Source organism: Bombus vosnesenskii, unplaced genomic scaffold, assembly GCF_011952255.1.
Source record: "Bombus vosnesenskii isolate JDL3184/JDL3185 unplaced genomic scaffold, Bvos_JDL3184-5_v1.1 scf7180000013266, whole genome shotgun sequence".
In the NCBI taxonomy this organism is placed as follows: Eukaryota; Metazoa; Arthropoda; class Insecta; order Hymenoptera; family Apidae; genus Bombus; species Bombus vosnesenskii.
Window position 1 is genome coordinate 5893661 of NW_022882926.1, and position 18454 is coordinate 5912114.

The following is an 18454-nucleotide window of genomic DNA, read 5'->3' on the forward strand; positions in this document are numbered from 1 at the left end:
GGTTGATCTTACACATACGCCACGCCTACGATCTACGTTATGGCGGCGCCTCAGAGAAATAAGGTACACAGTCTGTTGTGAAGAAAGAACTATGCTTTGTAATAAATTTAGTATTCATGGTATTTTTGAAAATTGATGCGGTTCATCGTACGCGCTCAAAACGTGATAGACTATAAGAAAACTTCGAAATAATTTCAACATTAAACTGTGCAAGTTAATTAATTTACTACAGTGAATATAAGTTTCCTATAGTGTGTCATTGACTCGAGACGAAGTGTCAAAATCGACTTGGTTTCGTGCTATGTAAAAATTTCATCAAGACCATTACGAAAAATTTCATTTATTAAACGTCACTCAATCGTTTAAAATCAAGCTTGTTTGAATAGCATATTTATTATCCAATTACCAAATTTAGTGCTAGTGTGATTTCCACGGAAATGAAAAGATGTATGTGACGCCAATGCTTTGTTTTCTTTTTGTCGAATAGTTTTCGTTCCAAGTGTTACGTTTACGTAGTGATTTTGATAAAATGTAACCACTGTAGCATTTTTGGCCTCTGTCAGTGTTTTTTTTGTATATGTGTCGCTTTCTCTTTTTGTATAAATATTACAAATTTGAATAAGAAACGAATCAGAATTACATATTTTTGATGTATTTATTGTTTGATAGTTTCTGTATAAATTATATTTTTAAAGAATCAAGTGTAATACATAATTATATCGTCTTCCAGATATAAAGTAATCATTAATATCAAAGTCTTAAGTAAATATTTGTATGTAAATAACAGTTACAAATACTTCAGTTTTATATAACATCTTTTAAAGTACGCTATAATTTCAGGTTTTTAAGTACATATTCAAGTTAAATGTTAAACATCATGGCACAAAAAGTCTTTTGTATGTAATTAACTATTAATTTGCGCTTAAACATGATACCAATGGAAAATAATTATCAAACACTCGTTAAGATGTGTTTGTTTAATGTTGTTTATTACTGATCACATCTTTGGTGAGGTCAGAGAGTGATGCCGGTTCATCAGATCAATGTTAATCCGCCTGACCGGCAACCACCTCTGTCGCTTGGTCCTTCCAATAACAATAGCCCTGCTGGTGGTGAAGGCTTACCAGAATGGACAGCAAGGGTAACTTCTCATATATATCTTTCTTTTTTTATCCATATATCTTTCATAAAACATTTATTTCCTATTTTAGTACTTTTTACTTTAATACAATTACTCTGTGAATATTAATGATCAAATAAATTCTTTTAGTTTTATATCTGCATCATAACAAAAAATATTAATGAATAAATAAATTATTTTAGTTTCATATATGAATCACAATAAAGAATTTTATAATATATAAGATATATATTTACTTTACCTATTGATTTATGTTTAATGGAATATTTATTTTTTAGGAATCAACATATGCAACAGTAGTTACAATCATACCAGATCATTGTCATTCATCTGTAAGCACATTGTCCTCAAACAATCATGATATTTGCAGGTAAATGTAAAATTTTCTTATTATAAATTATCTTCAAACAACTCTTTCTTACCTTTTTACAAAAACTTATGTATTATAGCACTGCTAAAATAATTGTTTACGAACAATATTTATTATACAATAATGTATGCAAATTTTATATTCTTTTTTTATTACAGAATATGTCATTGTGAAGGTGAAGAAGGTGCTCCTCTTTTAGCACCTTGTTATTGCAGTGGCAGTTTACGTTATGTACATCAAGCTTGCCTTCAACAATGGATAAAAGCTTCTGACACACGTGCTTGTGAATTATGTAAATTCACATTTATTATGCATGCTAAAACAAAACCATTTTGTGAGGTATCATTTCTTTGTATTTGTTCTGTATATATGAAGAAATTTTCGTTCAGATTTTTGAAGACTAAACCTATAATTTGCTGATTCTTAATTTAATAAGTTTGGAAAAATTATATACGATATTAATCAATGATTTTTAGTGGGAAAAACTTGAAATGTCTGCCCTAGAAGTTCGTAAATTATGGTGTGCGGTTGCTTTTCATGCAGTAGCTGCACTTTGTGTGGCTTGGTCTTTATACGTACTCGTCGAACGTTCCGTGGAAGAAGCTCGACGTGGATATGTAGACTGGTCTTTCTGGACTAAATTAATAGTTGTTGTAATTGGTTCTACAGGCGGTTTAGTTTTTATGTACATTCAATGCAAAGTATACATTACATTATGCAGAAAATGGCGAGCATTTAACAGGTATATAATATTAGCAATAATTATTTCTATTTAGTTGCAAATGTTATAAATATCGACTATATTTTCTAGAGTAATATTTATTCAAAATGCTCCTGAGAAAGTGGTGCTTCCTCCCTCACCTACAGACTCTTTGAGAGAAGTAACATTGCCTCTAAAAGATCCAACTGCCTCTATGCCTGAGCTCAATCATACCTTATTACCCCGTAACATAGATCCTCCATGTGCCTCGCAGATGGTGAAACCGGATCCTGCCGCGCCTCCACAAAGGCACGACGCTCAATTGAAACTGTATGTATTTGATAAATTGTCCTCGTCCGAAGACAACTTGTAATACAATTGGGGGTAATACAAATGGCTGCTAATTGTGCACTAATGATTAGCAAAAAAAAATTGTAATGCAAACATAAGCATATGTCTAGAATAAAATGGTAATTCTAGACCGCAGTACGATTTTGAAAATCGGAGTTTCTATTTCGAAACTGTCAAATGTCCGCCCTTATGGAGCACCTTTATCTGAAACCTAGTACTTCAGTGCTTACATTGACAATGGGATAGCTGAAAGTGTTTAACCAGCGGTTTAAACATTTTCTCCAACTGTACATAATTATTGTATCTGTGATGTTATTAAATAAAATTTACCATATTTAAACAGTACCCTTAATGTTTATAATGAAAACTTGCGTCCATTTAGTAAAATTTTGATTTGGGATAAATAAATGAATAAATAAATAATGATGTTAAAGTAGACAATGTAATACCAATGTAATGTAATTCCTTGTATAAGGATTTTTAAATTTAACTTTTATTTTTAATTAAACTTTTCTAAATTATTATTAGAAAGAATAATGTTATATCAAAATAAAACATACTATTTTTAAAATAGATATTTTTATTACAAAAATGTAACAATTGATTTACATTGAAATCTTATACATTTTTTGTTTTGTCTTATAAACAATTATTTTATTTTGATTAATTTTAAGCAGTCGACGAATTTAATGAATACACATACGTTCAGTACTATACAAATTTAATTATATAAAATATTTCCTTTAATTGCTACCATTACTTATTTCTAAAAGACCGCCAATATTTTAATATGATATATGATTGCGTATATCCGGTCATTGTCATAAGAATGAAGTTGTTCACAAGTTACAAGTAATCAACATCGGTATTATTATTTATAATGTTAAATATTATATTAATAATAATACGCGAACAAAATTGTAGCATAATTTTCTCATTGTATTTATTTAATATTTATTATTTCGAATAATTTTAATATAAATATAGGTTTTATAGGATGCATGCAGTTTTGTAGTTGGCACCTCTAGTCTTCCGGAATATAATGCGAAAAATTACACGAACGCACTGACTAAAGTAGTGATGAGTTACTGAGCGTCATTTTGTTAAAACTGTATCTGGAGGTAAGGTGAACATTTGTAATCCGTATTTAATTATTTATTAATAATCAATCCATACATAAAATGTATCTGATTGCATTAAGAATATCCTCAAATTTTACTATTGCATAATAGTTTTATTATTGGTTATGTTCCATAGTAAAAATTAAATGACGCATAAATGTTTATCTTGTAATCTGTAATGTTGAAAGCGTGAACGAATTTGGAAGATAAATGATATAATTTTTAATTGTGCAGATATGTACATGTGTCTAATTTACATTTCCAAGATGAGTGTTTAAAGAAATTTTGATTTTGACCGTTTTACTTATTTTATACCGTTCGTTTTTTCCACGAGTAAACGATGTAGCGTCACTAAAATGGCGATTACATTAAGTGTATTATTCGTGCAAAAATCATTATTCTTATAGGCAAGTGTATTTTCATAGGTACATTTGTGTATCATGTATTTGAAAGACTTAGTACTTATTTAAGTGATTTAATATTTATTTTTTTTCTTATTTATATATTCTCATAATATTTCAGGAGATAGATTTCTAAATTATAAATAATACTTTCAAATTTTATGTTGAATTCTTTTTCTTTTTTTTCTTGCCAGATAAAAATAAGGGAAGGTATCAAGGAATTAATATAAATTTACTAAGATAAGCAGAGATTTGTTTCATCCACTAAATATTCTAATAAGTACTGTTCTTTGAATATTTTATATACTTTTACATACTCCGTGTATCTTTTGTACATCCAAATTTCCCATAAATGCTTAAACATCTGTGGTCTAAAGAGTTATTACAAATTTGAAATCAAAATTTAATAATAAATATCATGTAGATATTTATTATATAAATATAATTTTTGTAGGTTTTAGTTCTATGTATAATATTACTTTTCAAATTTCAGCAATAATTCAGTAAATATACAAAAAAAGATGGCGGATAATGATGATCTCTTGGATTACGAAGATGAAGAACAGACTGAACAATTAGTTGATGGAAGTAGGGATACACCTGCTAAAAAAGAAGTGAAGGGCACATATGTATCTATTCACAGTAGTGGATTTAGGGATTTTCTTCTTAAACCAGAAATATTACGTGCAATTATTGATTGCGGTTTTGAACATCCATCTGAAGGTAATAATGTTACAAAGTATAACATACCAATACTAAATTTTATATACAGTACTGTCTGCAATGACAGTTGACATTACATTCCCACGAACTGTCATTGGTGTGTGTACATTATATTCTTATTAATTATTAATATCTCACTGATTTTTTTTCTATCCTTATTTCAATTTTTGGGACATGTACATATCTTGATAAATGCATCTGTGTACAGATAAACTTACAGATTGTATATGCTCTTGCAGGCAGTACTAGGTTAAAACTAATATATTAAAATGTATAGATATTTAATATAATCAAATGATGAAAATCTGATAGGGACAACAGACTAGACATGAATGATTTGTCTATATTAACTGATTACTTGACTCGTATAAATTATTATATCTTTTATGTTAAATATATGGAGATTTTTCATATAAGCCTTATTTACAGTACAACATGAATGCATTCCCCAAGCAGTACTTGGTATGGATATATTATGTCAAGCAAAATCTGGCATGGGAAAAACAGCTGTATTTGTGCTGGCTACATTACAACAATTAGAATTAACAGAGAACCAGGTCTATGTCCTTGTCATGTGTCATACACGAGAACTTGCTTTCCAAATTAGCAAAGAATATGAACGATTTAGCAAATATATGCCTCATGTGAAAGTAAGCATAACTTATGTCAAGTATATTTAATTATTTATGTGGAATCTTCACATGATGAAATATAATTATCATATTAAATAATGGTGACACTCTTTAACACCACTACCTACCACTGACGAAGATTCTTATATTTATTATATAACTTAGCTTTATAAAAGTAATATGTTTGTGAATAATGATTCATTTTAAGTAATGTATTTACATTACTAGGTCGGTGTATTTTTTGGTGGTTTACCAATTCAAAAAGATGAAGAAGTCCTAAAGAACGTATGTCCTCATATTGTTGTTGGTACACCAGGTCGTATCCTTGCTCTTGTTCGAAATAAAAAATTAAATCTGAAACACTTGAAGCACTTTATACTCGATGAATGTGATAAAATGCTCGAGCTATTAGGTATTTATAAATACAGTTCTTTTTTTATGTATGACTATAACCCTGTTGAATATAAATTATATACCTACATTTATTTTCAGACATGCGCAGGGACGTACAGGAAATATTTAGAAGCACTCCACACGGTAAACAAGTCATGATGTTCAGCGCTACATTGTCCAAGGAGATACGTCCTGTCTGCAAAAAGTTCATGCAAGATGTAATTAAAAAAATCTTCCTCTTCACTTCGATCTTCGATTGCTCCTACTTCGTTGGCCCTGTATTCATACCCAGGACAAAGCTCAAACCATACTATAAATATCGTTGACGGCGCACCCGCGGGTTAGGCTAGTTAGACAACACTTTGAAGGAGTGACACAGAATTCAATAACGAAAAGCCCCTCGATGTCTCCGGTTGAAAGTCAAGTTCTACAACTTAAACGTAACAAGTTGCTGCTCCAAAGTTTTCCTCCATTTACCGGATGACGAGATATCTACTCATAAAAGGAACGATATCTTCGTTTAAAATCGTTTCTTGAGTTAATCAAGATGACGTTGACGATGTTTTAAAGCAATTTTATTTAGTTCCTATCTTCGATGTTCAAATCTTTTAAATTGTCTGCTGCATATTGAAATTGCCAAAGTTAAAATGATGTTCTGTATAATGTTACACGAATATTAGGAAACGTCATATATCTGTCGGGATGGGTTGGGTGGAAAAAGTTTCTGCAATTTCTATGGGCAGATGATTCAATCAGGTGTAAGGGAGGGATAGATTTTTAAATGGCATAGAGCAGCATTGAAAGCAGTTTTCAATTGGGTGGGGGGCTAAGAAGATCTCAAGAAAACCTGAAGACAGAAGAGCGCAAGAAAGAAGATGCAAGAGGATGAATGGGAAACTGGGGTTAGCTAGGATGATGATACTGCTGCAATTACGTGGCATATATCTAGAATTTGTTATTCGCGTTCGTCTTATCTGTAATCGAAACAACGTATTTTGATATTTTGCAAAAAAAGCTAATGGAAATCAATAATCAATTAATAGGAGTGAAAATGGAAGTGTTCATACATAGTTTGATCGTGTTCACTTCTATGTGAAAGCAAAATATAAATCAGTTTGTGTATCACGAATCATAAGCTATTTAAGTCGCGATGTAAAAAAGTATGTATCCCAGAGGCCGTTAAATTTTGTGATAATGAGCATACCAACAATAATCGAGGCCAATTCTGGGCATATTCCGAATATACTAGAATTTGGGAGAAGAGATTTGGCATCGAGTGGTCAGCGGATGTGTGACAGAACATTCATGGGTGCGCCTTCTTAGTTCTGTTGAGGTGACTGCTGAGTTTTCGTTGTTGGCACTGCCCAGAGATGGAAGTCGTCGGACCGTATGTAACCAACATGACTAATCCGATCGACAAATAAGCGCAAAAAACTGAGAATTTAAGCAGAAAGTTCTTGAGAAATCATCTAATATATTTTATTTATAGTTACTTAATATAAAATTGCCATTATCAAGGAAGCGGGAGAAATTGGGATATTCATAAAAAAATACTCTACATTTTCACATCATTTACGTCACTTGTTAAACTTTCATTTGTAGTTCATTTTATATCTCAAATTTGTTTTAAATGATTTTTTGTTTATATTTCTCTAATACTCGATTCCATTCGTAAATTTCGTTACATTTTCAACTTAATGTGTTACATCTAGAAAAATATTATATTGAATCTAGAAATTATCAAAGGTATGGTTATCTATAGGGTAAAATAGATAATCTTGTAAAAAACATTCTCTGCGCAGCCCATGGAAGTCTATGTGGATGATGAAGCGAAACTCACGTTGCACGGTCTACAACAACATTATGTGAAACTAAAAGAGAATGAAAAGAACAAGAAGCTATTTGAATTACTTGATGTACTTGAATTTAATCAGGTTTGTCCACAGACATCGATTAAGTGATATTTTTTATTATTTACTTTAAGATTTTCGTTATACATTAAGCTACTGTAATATTCGTTTCTATTTTACATTATTCTATAGGTCGTTATCTTTGTAAAATCTGTACAAAGGTGTATGGCTTTGGCACAACTTCTAACAGAACAAAATTTTCCTGCGATTGGTATACACAGGGGTATGACTCAGGAAGAACGGCTATCAAGGTACCAACAATTTAAAGATTTCCAAAAGGTAAATGTTGTCTAGTGTAGGCCTATTTAATATATATTTCATGTAATGTAGATCTGTAATATTTCATTTGTTTCGAAATAATTGCAAACAAATACTATTATTTTAGCGAATTTTGGTAGCTACAAATTTATTTGGACGCGGTATGGATATTGAGCGTGTAAACATAGTGTTTAATTACGATATGCCAGAAGATTCGGACACATACCTACATCGAGTAGCCAGAGCTGGTCGTTTCGGTACCAAGGTTAATATTGGCACAATATATTATAATGTAATAATACTAACATTCACTTTAATACTCGGTTAATACTTACAGGGTCTTGCTATTACATTAGTCAGTGATGAAAGTGATGCTAAGATACTAAACGATGTTCAAGAACGGTTTGATGTTAATATTACAGAGTTACCAGATGAGATAGATCTAGCTTCATACAGTAAGTTTACTTTAATATAAAATTTGAATGCGTAGTTCAAAAATTTTTAATTAATTTCGATTTTGTTTCAGTTGAAGGACGATAAATATAACATCATTCCCCAAAATAAATTTGAGACTACGATAAAGTAAGTACTAATTATAGTTCCTCAATTTTATTATAGATTATTTTTTTATCGGTGTATCTTTTGTTACAGGCACATGAAAATTTAAACGCTATACCGTACACTTGTCATTATGTATCCACATTAAGTATAACATATATTTTGTATCGATTTACAATTTTCTTTTCATTGATCTGACAAACCTTATGAACAAGTGACATAATCAAACTAATTATAGTTACGCTATGATTCTTCTAATGAACTACAATAAATAATTCACATTGTGATTGTACAATACTATTTTAACTTTCATTCTACGTTCAGTAAATAAGAATTGCGTGCATAAATAGAACTAAGAGAATACATTTTGTGTCCTCTTTAATACCTTATGTAAATGAAATAAATATTTCTCTTTTTTTATATATATAGTACGTTTAATATTATCCTAATTAAATTCGTAGATTTCCTCAAAGGTGTCCTCTTTAATACCTTATATAAACGAAATAAATATTTCTTTTTTTATATATACAGTACATTTAATATTATCCTAATTGAATTATTAGTTAAATATAATTAAACTGTAGAAATGTATTTTTTGCTGTACTTTGTTAATAGATTTTTGTTACAAAAATTGCTGTGTATTCAGTTTGTATGTTCATACATCTTAGTAAAAATTACTTACATAATAAAAGTGATAATTTTACATTTTGTATGAATATTTTTGAGAAAAAAAAATAGGAAATTGAAGATTTGCTATATAAACTAAAATGATAACATAATTTCATTTGGTTCTTGCTTTATTTTGAGATTTGTTCCCTCCTTGATTACCTCCACCACGACCAAGAGCAGCAGGGCCTCTACCACCACGACCAAAAGTTCCTATAAAAGAAATATTTATGTACGTATATACTATTTAATATATGTATATTTACATATATATTATATATGATTATACCTCTTCCACTACCACGACCTCGTTGACTTTGTCCTCTTCCTTTCATTTCTCCACGTCCCCTCGATTTCATTTGTACATCTTCTTTTACCATATCTATGACTTCATCAGGAATTCGTAAATACTTAATTGTACTACCTCGAATATAGCATTCAGGCATTCTCCAAAATTTATCGCCATCCTAAATAATATATGTTACATTATATATAATAAACTTTTATACAAATAATTTATGAAATATTTCATTAATTCGAAAAAATGTATCGTTATTGTACCCTGGATGTACATATAACCTCTCTGAGATTAATATTCATCCAGCTATCACAACTAACTAAATGTCCATTATACGTTTCTCCATTCTTAAGTTCGACTAGCTGTAAAAAATATTAAATTATTTAATTGAAAGCACTAATATTGCTAGATTATATGAAATATAACTTTATAAATATATATTTGAAACTAACCATAGGATGGTTTTGAGCAGTTCTTAATAACGACAAAGGTAACTGAAAAATACAAATGTGAAGTAAATGAAGATAATAAAGTATGAAAATTGAATTTTCATCTAATTATTTTTAAATTTACCATTTTTTATCACTTTGATGTGTATTTAAATATCGCACGATCAACATCAAAACAAACCGTTCGAAATGTTTAGTTATATTATAGTCAGGATAACCAACTAAAATGTAGTTATAATATAGTCCAGACAGTCAAATTTTTCATATAATTATATTTCTTGTAAAAAAATCGATAATCTTATTTTTATAAAAAATACATTCAATAATTAATTTTCAAATATAAAACTATCTAACAATGTAAATAAAATTTGATTACTGCAGCTGACATTATTGGCTGTTGACTAGTGACATTCGAGTAACACTGCTCGTCTCGTTGTGCAAACTATAAATAATATTCTTTACTACAATTTACATATACTTACAATTTTTATATTTTATTTGTTACAAAAGCAATGTTTTGTAATTACATCGTATCAAAAGTACCTACATTAATCAAATTTTTATTCGTGAATGCCTTATATCATCGAAAAGTAACTGCAAATATTTATTAACTGTTAATAAGTATTAAATTCATACAACATAATTTGAATTATATGAAAATAAAAATTAATTTTTTTCAGCTTAATACAAGATATCTTTTAATGAGAATGTAAGTGTACATAACTTAGGTGATAAATGACAAATGTTGGTAAAAGAAGATGCGAAAGCAGTTAATTTTGCTTCAATAAGAATTCAAAATATGGGAGGAAATGTTCATTATGTGGCTGGTTAAAATTTTCAAGAATTAATTAAAAGTTTTAATATTAAGAGATTTGTAAGGTTCCAATCAGTTCATTATACCAGAACACGAGGGCTACAAAATAAAAATAGGTATTTTTTATCTTAGAGAAAAGACTTACAAGAGATGGCTAAGAAATTGATTCAAAAGTAAATTGAGCATAGAAAGTAAAGCATTAAAAAGACTAGAGAATCAAGGGAATGAATGCATGGGAACTGCATGGGAGATATGAAATAGAAGAAAAATCCTTAAAAATTCCAAACATAACAAATTCATCTACCAAAGATACTTAACAAATTACTTTTAATAACAAATATTGAAGGAAGTGTACAACAAGAATTAAATTTAAAATAAGGAGATGTTCTGTTTTTAACTTGTGGAGAAAAGATTCGCATGGTAAATACATATTAATTTATTATGTTTCCAACATTCATTAATTTAAATATATATATATTAACATTAAACAATTATATATATTAACATCAAATTTAAATTACAGTAGATATCATTAGGAAAAGTACATCTCGAATTTACAAATTTCTTATAAAGTAAAAATCAAAAAATTCGTATAAGGAATGTATTATTATGGACCACCGAATTTCCTTTATTTTTGTTCAATACTGATAAACATTAATCATTAGAAACCATGCATCATCTATTCATACAACCTCATCCAGATGATATGCAATATCTTATAAAGAATTCACTTTCTTAAATCGACTATCCACTATTCACTGTCTTCTGTATTCTTGTTAATTAATTAACGAGCTTAGTACTTATATATACCTATATACTTATTTTAATAAGTGAAATACTTATTTGTTCCTTTATAGGTTAAAGGATTACATTATGATTTGGTTATGAATGGTTTTGAGACTACAGGAGAATCAATATGAATTCACGAATCAAAATTACAAATAGAAATATTTTAAATGCTAAATATAAATGAATTATTTGAATATGAATTATTTATTATATAGATGAAATATTTAGAATCTGCTATCCCACTTCATGGTGGAATTGCTATAGGTATTTTATTTTTAACTTAAATATCAGCAATACCCAATAACATTGAATTATAGTAAAAAGATATTAAGAAACTTCTCAAGATTGGATTGTTTAATATGTTTAATCCGTAATACCAAAACTATGAAAAACGATGAAGCAAGATTTAATATCAAGAGTACTTTTGGGGAAATAAAAAGATTTTGTCATATACAGGCAATAGACAAATAAAACTTTTTGTATTTTTTACTATAACGTAAAATTAATTCTAAAAGGTCAGCTTGTTATGTTATCTTTAAAAAATTCTTTTCAATAATTTGTGTATATTTTATACAATATATCTGATATTTTTATATACTTTATAATAATCATCGTACTATATGAAAAATCTGTTTATATAATATAATATAATGTGACAATGAAAAGTATTCATATATTACTTTATAACATCAATTTTGTACAAAAATGTTTAAAAACACAATTTTATTTTAAGTAGAATAAAATTCAATTCCAAAGTATTATCCATTTTATTTAAACTTATTTCATAAGAATCTGCCTTATAATTTACAATATCTATGAATGTTGCGATTACTGTAAATCATAATACACCCGTTTATATCGCATTTTTATATTGTTATAAATATTGCGAAGAAATAATAGTATCACGAAACATAATGAAAATAATTTTAGCATAACAAAAAATATGATTGATGCTGCACTCAAAAGTATAAAAATTAATAGCTCATCTTTATATTTACTATGTCTGAACAAAATATATAATCAACAGCTATATATCATAAGTGATAAATTTATTGCATGAAAAAGGGAATTACACGTATACCATATTAAGCAATATTTGCACAGCTTTAATTACTAAAAATTCTATCGATTTTACTGTAGAGATGTAATTATGTTACATTAACATACGTGTTACGTAATTTTAGCGATTAAAATTGCTATTCAACATTACCATACTGTTAACGATTTTGCAAAGTAACATAGACATGATCAGCCAGCAATAAAACAATATACAAAGTATACATACAACAGAAATGTGAAATTATGTTTTTCTATGTTAGGGTTTATTTATGTTTCTAAAAACGGTTAATAGAAATCAGCATAGAAATAAAATGATAAGACCAAATTTTAATGTACAAAAAAAGTGTTTTATTAGAATTTGTTTTTCTTAGGAAACTTTCACGCGTTCTATTTAAATTGATTAAAAAAAAAAAAATCTTTTATCTGCGCAGTAAATGTTATATATAAATTGAACATTGTCATCAAAGATTCTTTTTCGTGAATTACGCTTAAAAATATGTTCGTTCAATAAAAATTCCCTAATAAACACGCTGATATGCTGTTATATTTAAAGTGAAAGAAAATTTCATCATTCTGTGTTAATTGTCGTTTCGACTTAGCGAACTGGAACATAGGTAAATGCGATCACAAAACATTTTGTTTCTTTCTTTACAGAAAATGAATTCTTATTTCAATTTTTATTGCAATTTTCATATAATATGGAAGTAAAAAGATTTTCTCTTTTAATATACTAAAATATCTCTTCATATTTACTATGCACAATACATGTTCCAAGTATTCAAGAATAATTCAATATCATAAATCGTTTAAATGTTTCAGAAAGATATAAAAAAAAAGAAAGTTTACAAAGTTAATTTCCTGCTAAAATGTAAGCGTTAAAGGTGTGCATATTTTAACTCATCAATGGAAGAAGATGCAGTCACATAACAGAAATTTCCATTTTATAATGACAACACGTTTGTTTTCGTATGTTCCTAGTTCTCTAAGAATCTACAATGCACTATTACGCATAACGTGTTAATTAATCGGCTTAACTCTTACGCAGAATAACGTAAAATTCAATTAAAAATTAGTACGAATATGACTACATTTCATCTACAAAACACGCACGTCGACTGTTATCCCATTACCAAAACTTAACGTAGGAACTTAGAAATCTCTCAAAAACTAGAACGTTTCAAAATAAATGTTTCTAAATATATAGAATAATTGAACATAGATTAATTACTTCAGTGAATCATCACATTTAGTATCTTTTGTTTACTTTTGCGTCTTTCTTTTTTTAAGTGCATTTTAATAAAACGTTCTCATAATTGTTAAAATTCATTCGATTGACACAATATACACCTAATCTTAATTCAGTTCTAAATCCCTATGTTAAGTGGCCGCATAAATCGATGGTCATGACAGAGGCGTAAATGAGTGATATTGTAGAGTTTAGAAATAATATTTCTTTTACTTCATTCAAATAGTTAAATATGACAAAAATTAAACTAAATGATTTAACAATAAAAAGTTCTTGGCTCGTACAATATTACCTTCTTTTTTATAGATTGTGTATCCCCGTTGTGGACAATAAAATGTAAATATACAATCACTAAATGAAGACTGATGTTTATAAAAAAAATATCATATAATTTTGTTTTTATATATACAACTCTACGAGGATTTGTACAATCTCAGGAAAAAAGAATCGTTTATTTATGCCCCTGACTGACGCTTTAAACGTGGAAACAAATTGAAGTGGACTTATAACCACTGAAAAATCTAATCGATCAATGATCAATTTCCGCGTCTCCGCTCACGGAAGAACGTAAATGTATCGATTAGATAATGTTCCGTCGTTAACTTGCCAGAATATATACAAGTTGTCGCTTTTTCCGTTTGGGAACACAGTGTTTCGCATGTTAAACGATTTACAGAAATTCATATTCGAGATTATTCTTGGCATGGGCTTGAATTTATTCAATTATATTTGGCAGTATGAAAGTATTTTAATCTATATACGTGGATCGATCATGGTACTTTCAAAACGATTTGATTTCTTCGAGTCTATCTTTCGGGTGCCATATGAAATCTTTGCTTCGATCTGATTCGTTAAATTCGGCGTATATTCGTCTTCTTTTTTTGTTAATTACGTACAATACACGTTTTTAAATAACAATCGTATTTCTTCATTTTCGCATGTTCGACGTAGACCGCAATCTTTGCGTACACTGTTTCGCCACTTAGAAAAATACTATTTTACAAGATGTGGCGAACTCTCGTGCATTGGCGCACAAGTAATGCATTCAAAAGCTCGCCGACCTCGAAGATATACAAGCGAATACATTACACACAAAGAGACATTCGTACACGCACTCATACACTGTTGTAGAATCAATAGACAATACGCAAATATGCAACACAATCATACATGTTACACATACGTATGCGTTTTTTTCGTATAGAATAATACAATCATCTACTCTTGCATAAGGTATGTTAAGGAAAACATCTAGAAATTCTAGAGGACACTGTGGATATAATGATATATACACGTATGATGAAGGCAGGGCTATATAATCGAACAGACAGAATGTGCACGAGCAGTGTTGTAAATATGTAGTACAAGTCATACAATTTTGTGTGATATTCTTTTCGACGCGGTTTTCGCGATATCTTCAGTTTTTTATCCTAAGCAAACAATACAATTTCGATAATTTATTAAGTATGGACTTATATACGTATAGAATGAAACGAAACAGCCATTTAACTACAATTATATCATATTAAAAGGATGGATTGTCGAACTTTTTTTTTCTTTTTTATATCTTTTTCTCTTTTTTAACTTGTAATAAAATGCTGCCTGTTCATTCCAATGCACCTGTTGTCTTATAGTAAAATGCTTTATCGCATACATGTAAACATTAAAATTTACCGAACTACTGTGTGAAAATGATTAGACTTAACTGCACTTCCTACCATCATCGAATGTTTTCTCACCCGGCCCGCCGGTTCCACGCATGTAGATTAAAAATGATACCATATCTAGAATAATACATATACAATAACATAAGTGCCAACGTTGGCAGTATACTTTCAGAATTATTATACCTTTATCGCATGGAAGTAGTAGAAACACGAGATACTTTACTGCCGTCAACGAAGTGTCTATTTAAGACATTTCACATGTTTATTGCGCATAATAAATAAGCTCGATATCCTATCGTTCTTGCGCGCAACGAGGTCGTATAATCATTGAATTTCAAGTGAACGCCCGTTCATAACGAGGTTACGAAAAATATCCCTGATTTCGGACGGCCACTAGCAAATTTAATTAATGAATCAATTTGTTGAGATATGTGTTAATGCAATATGATTATAACAATTTCTCCATGCGCGATATCAGCGACTACAATTCTTCTTTTCATCAACCAATTATGTATCATAGAATAAAATGTAAAATTTCATATAGTAGATATAGAATTCGATTTGTTTTCGAAGTATTAATAAAAGAACTATTCTTTTTTCTTTTTTTGTGCTGTACAAACTTATGTCAAGTGAATAACATCAAAATGTTTCAATTAAAAAATCTATACAAATATATTCTATTGGTAATATAATATATGTTAATTTGTTTTTTAGTGCAGTGAATCAAAATAATTATTGCAGTTATTGGTTTTGCCAAAGTATGGTCAAACTGTTCAGATGTCTGTATGGTATAGATAATTCTGTATCGTTACTACACACAGGTACACAAGAAGGAATTATGTACACAAGATGACATATCCAAATACTAGCAATATTTGTAGCATACTTTGAGAAATAAGAGAAGTGATGGTGTATCACGATTTTTAAATATTGGCAAGGTATTATGATGGTCACGTTCATCGCGCCACAGAGTATATGACGATGAAGATGAAAATGGCAAAATACATAAACCATGCATGACATACTCAAAGCAAGCCAATGAGCCAAGCGGGCCAATTTCCTGGATATTGTAGTCATTTTTTCTGCTGCTTGGGTTTGTTCCAGCACCGGCGTCTCATACGTCGGTTAGTTAACCTTGTACATAATGTAAATGCAATTTCTGCTCATTTGAAATACCCAAGAATTATTGTTATTCCCTCCTTGAACCGATGTCATTTTCAGTTCCTTCTTGCACAAAATTAGGTAAATTCTAGCAAGCATTGCCCAGTATTTGATGCATTGATTTTATGCATTTTCGTCAATAGTAGGCAACCAAAATGCCATATTGGTACAGGCAGATGCTAACATCATATACTTAGGATTAAATTGAATACACTGAACTGGTGCAGGGTGATCTCCATTAAGCACACAAACTTTGTATCCAGTTTCGGCATTCCATACATGCACTCTCCCATCTGTGGATCCACTAAATACAAACTGTGAATCAGGACTAAAGCTGGCTTCAATTGCAATTCCTTTGTTGTTCAAATAACCAGCAAATGTTTGTAGCGGAGTACCATGAAAGGCATCAATCAAACGGATTGTACTGCCATTTGTAGAGATCAAAATGGTTTTACCATCTCTACTAAACTTTAGTCCTGTCCAATCACATTCCTTCTCTTGAGATAATTTAAATGTAACAAATGGCCCTTTGTCGAAACTGCGTAGATCATACAGCTTCAAGAACTCTGAATTGACACCTGCTGCGAAAATCAGACCCTCTGGATCATATGCAGCAACTGGACGTCCCGAAACATTCATAACACCATGACAATTAGGAGAACGTAAGTCCCATAGTCTTAATGATTTATCTAAAGATCCAGAAAGAAATGTATCTTCTATAGGGCTGATACATAATGATACAACTTTCTTGCTATGACCTGGGAAATATCTGATATACTTATTATCATGCAAGCTTAGATAACGGATGGTGTCATCAATTTTTGTACTGCTGTGTATTGCAGTATTCTTTGCATGGGTGAAATGGATTAAATCTACACCATATTTCTTGGAATTGACTGTACGCACCTGAGTGCCTTTCTCACAGTCATATATCACGATCTGGTCATCTTCCGAGCAGGAGATCAAAGTATCCCCGTTTGGTGAAAAATCGATGCTATTTATGCGATCGGAATTTTCACGGAAAACTTTGGCCACCTTGAAGCTCCTCACCACGTGGTCAACGAGCTTCATGGTGATGGACGGCGCGTTCTCCCTTTCGTGCCGTCCTCTTAACCTCCCCGCTTCCGCAATTTCTTTTTCCTTTCTTCTAATATAGTCTAGGCGCCGAAGCGCGAAGCTTCAGCGGAGGGGTCAGGGGTTTGTCTATGTACCACTGTTATTCACCTCGCGGGAAGAAAAAACTCGCGGGGAGTTCAAGAGGTCAAAGAATCCAAAACGCAGCTCAACTATCACCTTGTTAACCTCCGGACTTTCTTGATTTCTCTTTTACCCGACTATCAGAGTTACTTCTCAATCCGAACTTGATTTCCTTTAATTTGACAAAAGGGCTCCTTCCAATGTCTCCTCTCTTTCCTACGAACGGACGCCGTCGGCAGACTAGCGCACACAGCACGCACAAATTCTGCCAACTGTTTAGAGAAATGGATGACGAATTACCGTGAACTGTTCTCAAGATACTGTAGATTCATACCGTGAGTAAAGCTATCGATCTGCGTTGACGTCGATGTAATGCCCGCCTCCTAAGAAACTGTTTTATCAGAAGGAACAGAGAATTTGAAATTTATTTAAATCCCTAATTGCTAAATTAAAACTTTTTCCCTCAAGTAGTAGTTATGAGAAATGTTATTTAACTGATTAAATTTGTTATCACGATAATGTGAAATTAATATCTTTCTCAGTCGTCTTT

The 18454-nt window shown here is 30.3% G+C and overlaps 4 protein-coding genes across 7 annotated transcripts; 2 read left to right on the top strand and 2 right to left on the bottom strand.

Annotated features, from left to right (window-relative positions):
* The first annotated feature begins 20 nt into the window (after nt 1–20).
* On the top strand, nt 21–2907 carry LOC117230185 (E3 ubiquitin-protein ligase MARCH8-like). Of its 2 annotated transcripts, XM_033487331.1 has the most exons (7): nt 29–447; nt 731–762; nt 841–1141; nt 1420–1511; nt 1670–1850; nt 1988–2253; nt 2323–2907. In XM_033487331.1, the coding sequence occupies exons 3-7, from the start codon at nt 1025–1027 to the stop codon at nt 2582–2584; spliced, it is 918 nt and encodes a 305-aa protein (XP_033343222.1). In that variant the 5' UTR covers nt 29–447; nt 731–762; nt 841–1024; the 3' UTR covers nt 2585–2907. The 2 variants fall into 2 exon arrangements, with proteins under 2 accessions (XP_033343221.1, XP_033343222.1); XM_033487330.1 differs by lacking the exon at nt 731–762 and having other exon boundaries at nt 21–447.
* A 640-nt stretch (nt 2908–3547) lies between these two features.
* On the top strand, nt 3548–8978 carry LOC117230183 (ATP-dependent RNA helicase WM6). Of its 2 annotated transcripts, XM_033487327.1 has the most exons (11): nt 3548–3683; nt 4578–4807; nt 5237–5457; nt 5668–5851; nt 5932–6050; nt 7635–7766; nt 7875–8021; nt 8128–8265; nt 8338–8455; nt 8527–8582; nt 8652–8978. In XM_033487327.1, the coding sequence occupies exons 2-10, from the start codon at nt 4606–4608 to the stop codon at nt 8538–8540; spliced, it is 1275 nt and encodes a 424-aa protein (XP_033343218.1). In that variant the 5' UTR covers nt 3548–3683; nt 4578–4605; the 3' UTR covers nt 8541–8582; nt 8652–8978. The 2 variants fall into 2 exon arrangements, with proteins under 2 accessions (XP_033343218.1, XP_033343217.1); XM_033487326.1 differs by lacking the exons at nt 8527–8582; nt 8652–8978 and having other exon boundaries at nt 8338–8475.
* Nucleotides 8979–9126: 148 nt separating this feature from the next.
* Nucleotides 9127–10252, bottom strand: LOC117230188 (U6 snRNA-associated Sm-like protein LSm4). Its single transcript, XM_033487334.1, has 5 exons — nt 10096–10252; nt 9975–10016; nt 9786–9884; nt 9514–9691; nt 9127–9437 (listed from the first exon to the last, which is right to left on the bottom strand). Exons 1-5 carry the CDS (start codon nt 10096–10098, stop codon nt 9340–9342), a joined length of 420 nt encoding a protein of 139 aa, XP_033343225.1. The 5' UTR covers nt 10099–10252; the 3' UTR covers nt 9127–9339.
* Nucleotides 10253–12602: 2350 nt separating this feature from the next.
* On the bottom strand, nt 12603–18216 carry LOC117230184 (WD repeat-containing protein 82). 2 transcript variants are annotated; one of them, XR_004492723.1, is made up of 2 exons: nt 15730–18216; nt 12603–15663 (listed from the first exon to the last, which is right to left on the bottom strand). XR_004492723.1 is itself a non-coding variant. In XM_033487329.1 (1 exon), exon 1 carries the CDS (start codon nt 17776–17778, stop codon nt 16831–16833), a length of 948 nt encoding a protein of 315 aa, XP_033343220.1. In that variant the 5' UTR covers nt 17779–18216; the 3' UTR covers nt 12603–16830. The 2 variants fall into 2 exon arrangements, 1 of the variants encoding a protein (XP_033343220.1); XM_033487329.1 differs by having other exon boundaries at nt 12603–18216.
* Nucleotides 18217–18454: the final 238 nt, after the last annotated feature.

What these genes read in the sequence shown, in the direction of transcription:
- LOC117230185 (XM_033487330.1), top strand. Translation starts at nt 1,025, where the DNA reads ATGCCGGTTCATCAGATCAATGTTAATCCGCCTGACCGGCAACCACCT. An exon ending in TACCAGAATGGACAGCAAGG is followed by an intron (nt 1,142 to 1,419) that starts GTAACTTCTCAT and finishes TTTATTTTTTAG; the next exon opens with GAATCAACATATGCAACAGT. An exon ending in AAACAAAACCATTTTGTGAG is followed by an intron (nt 1,851 to 1,987) that starts GTATCATTTCTT and finishes AATGATTTTTAG; the next exon opens with TGGGAAAAACTTGAAATGTC.
- LOC117230183 (XM_033487326.1), top strand. Translation starts at nt 4,606, where the DNA reads ATGGCGGATAATGATGATCTCTTGGATTACGAAGATGAAGAACAGACT. An exon ending in TAAAATGCTCGAGCTATTAG is followed by an intron (nt 5,852 to 5,931) that starts GTATTTATAAAT and finishes ATTTATTTTCAG; the next exon opens with ACATGCGCAGGGACGTACAG. An exon ending in CTGGTCGTTTCGGTACCAAG is followed by an intron (nt 8,266 to 8,337) that starts GTTAATATTGGC and finishes TAATACTTACAG; the next exon opens with GGTCTTGCTATTACATTAGT.
- LOC117230188 (XM_033487334.1), bottom strand. An exon ending in CTGCTCAAAACCATCCTATG is followed by an intron (nt 9,885 to 9,974) that starts GTTAGTTTCAAA and finishes TATTTTTTACAG; the next exon opens with CTAGTCGAACTTAAGAATGG. An exon ending in AGGTTATATGTACATCCAGG is followed by an intron (nt 9,692 to 9,785) that starts GTACAATAACGA and finishes TATATTATTTAG; the next exon opens with GATGGCGATAAATTTTGGAG.
- LOC117230184 (XM_033487329.1), bottom strand. Translation starts at nt 17,778, where the DNA reads ATGAAGCTCGTTGACCACGTGGTGAGGAGCTTCAAGGTGGCCAAAGTT.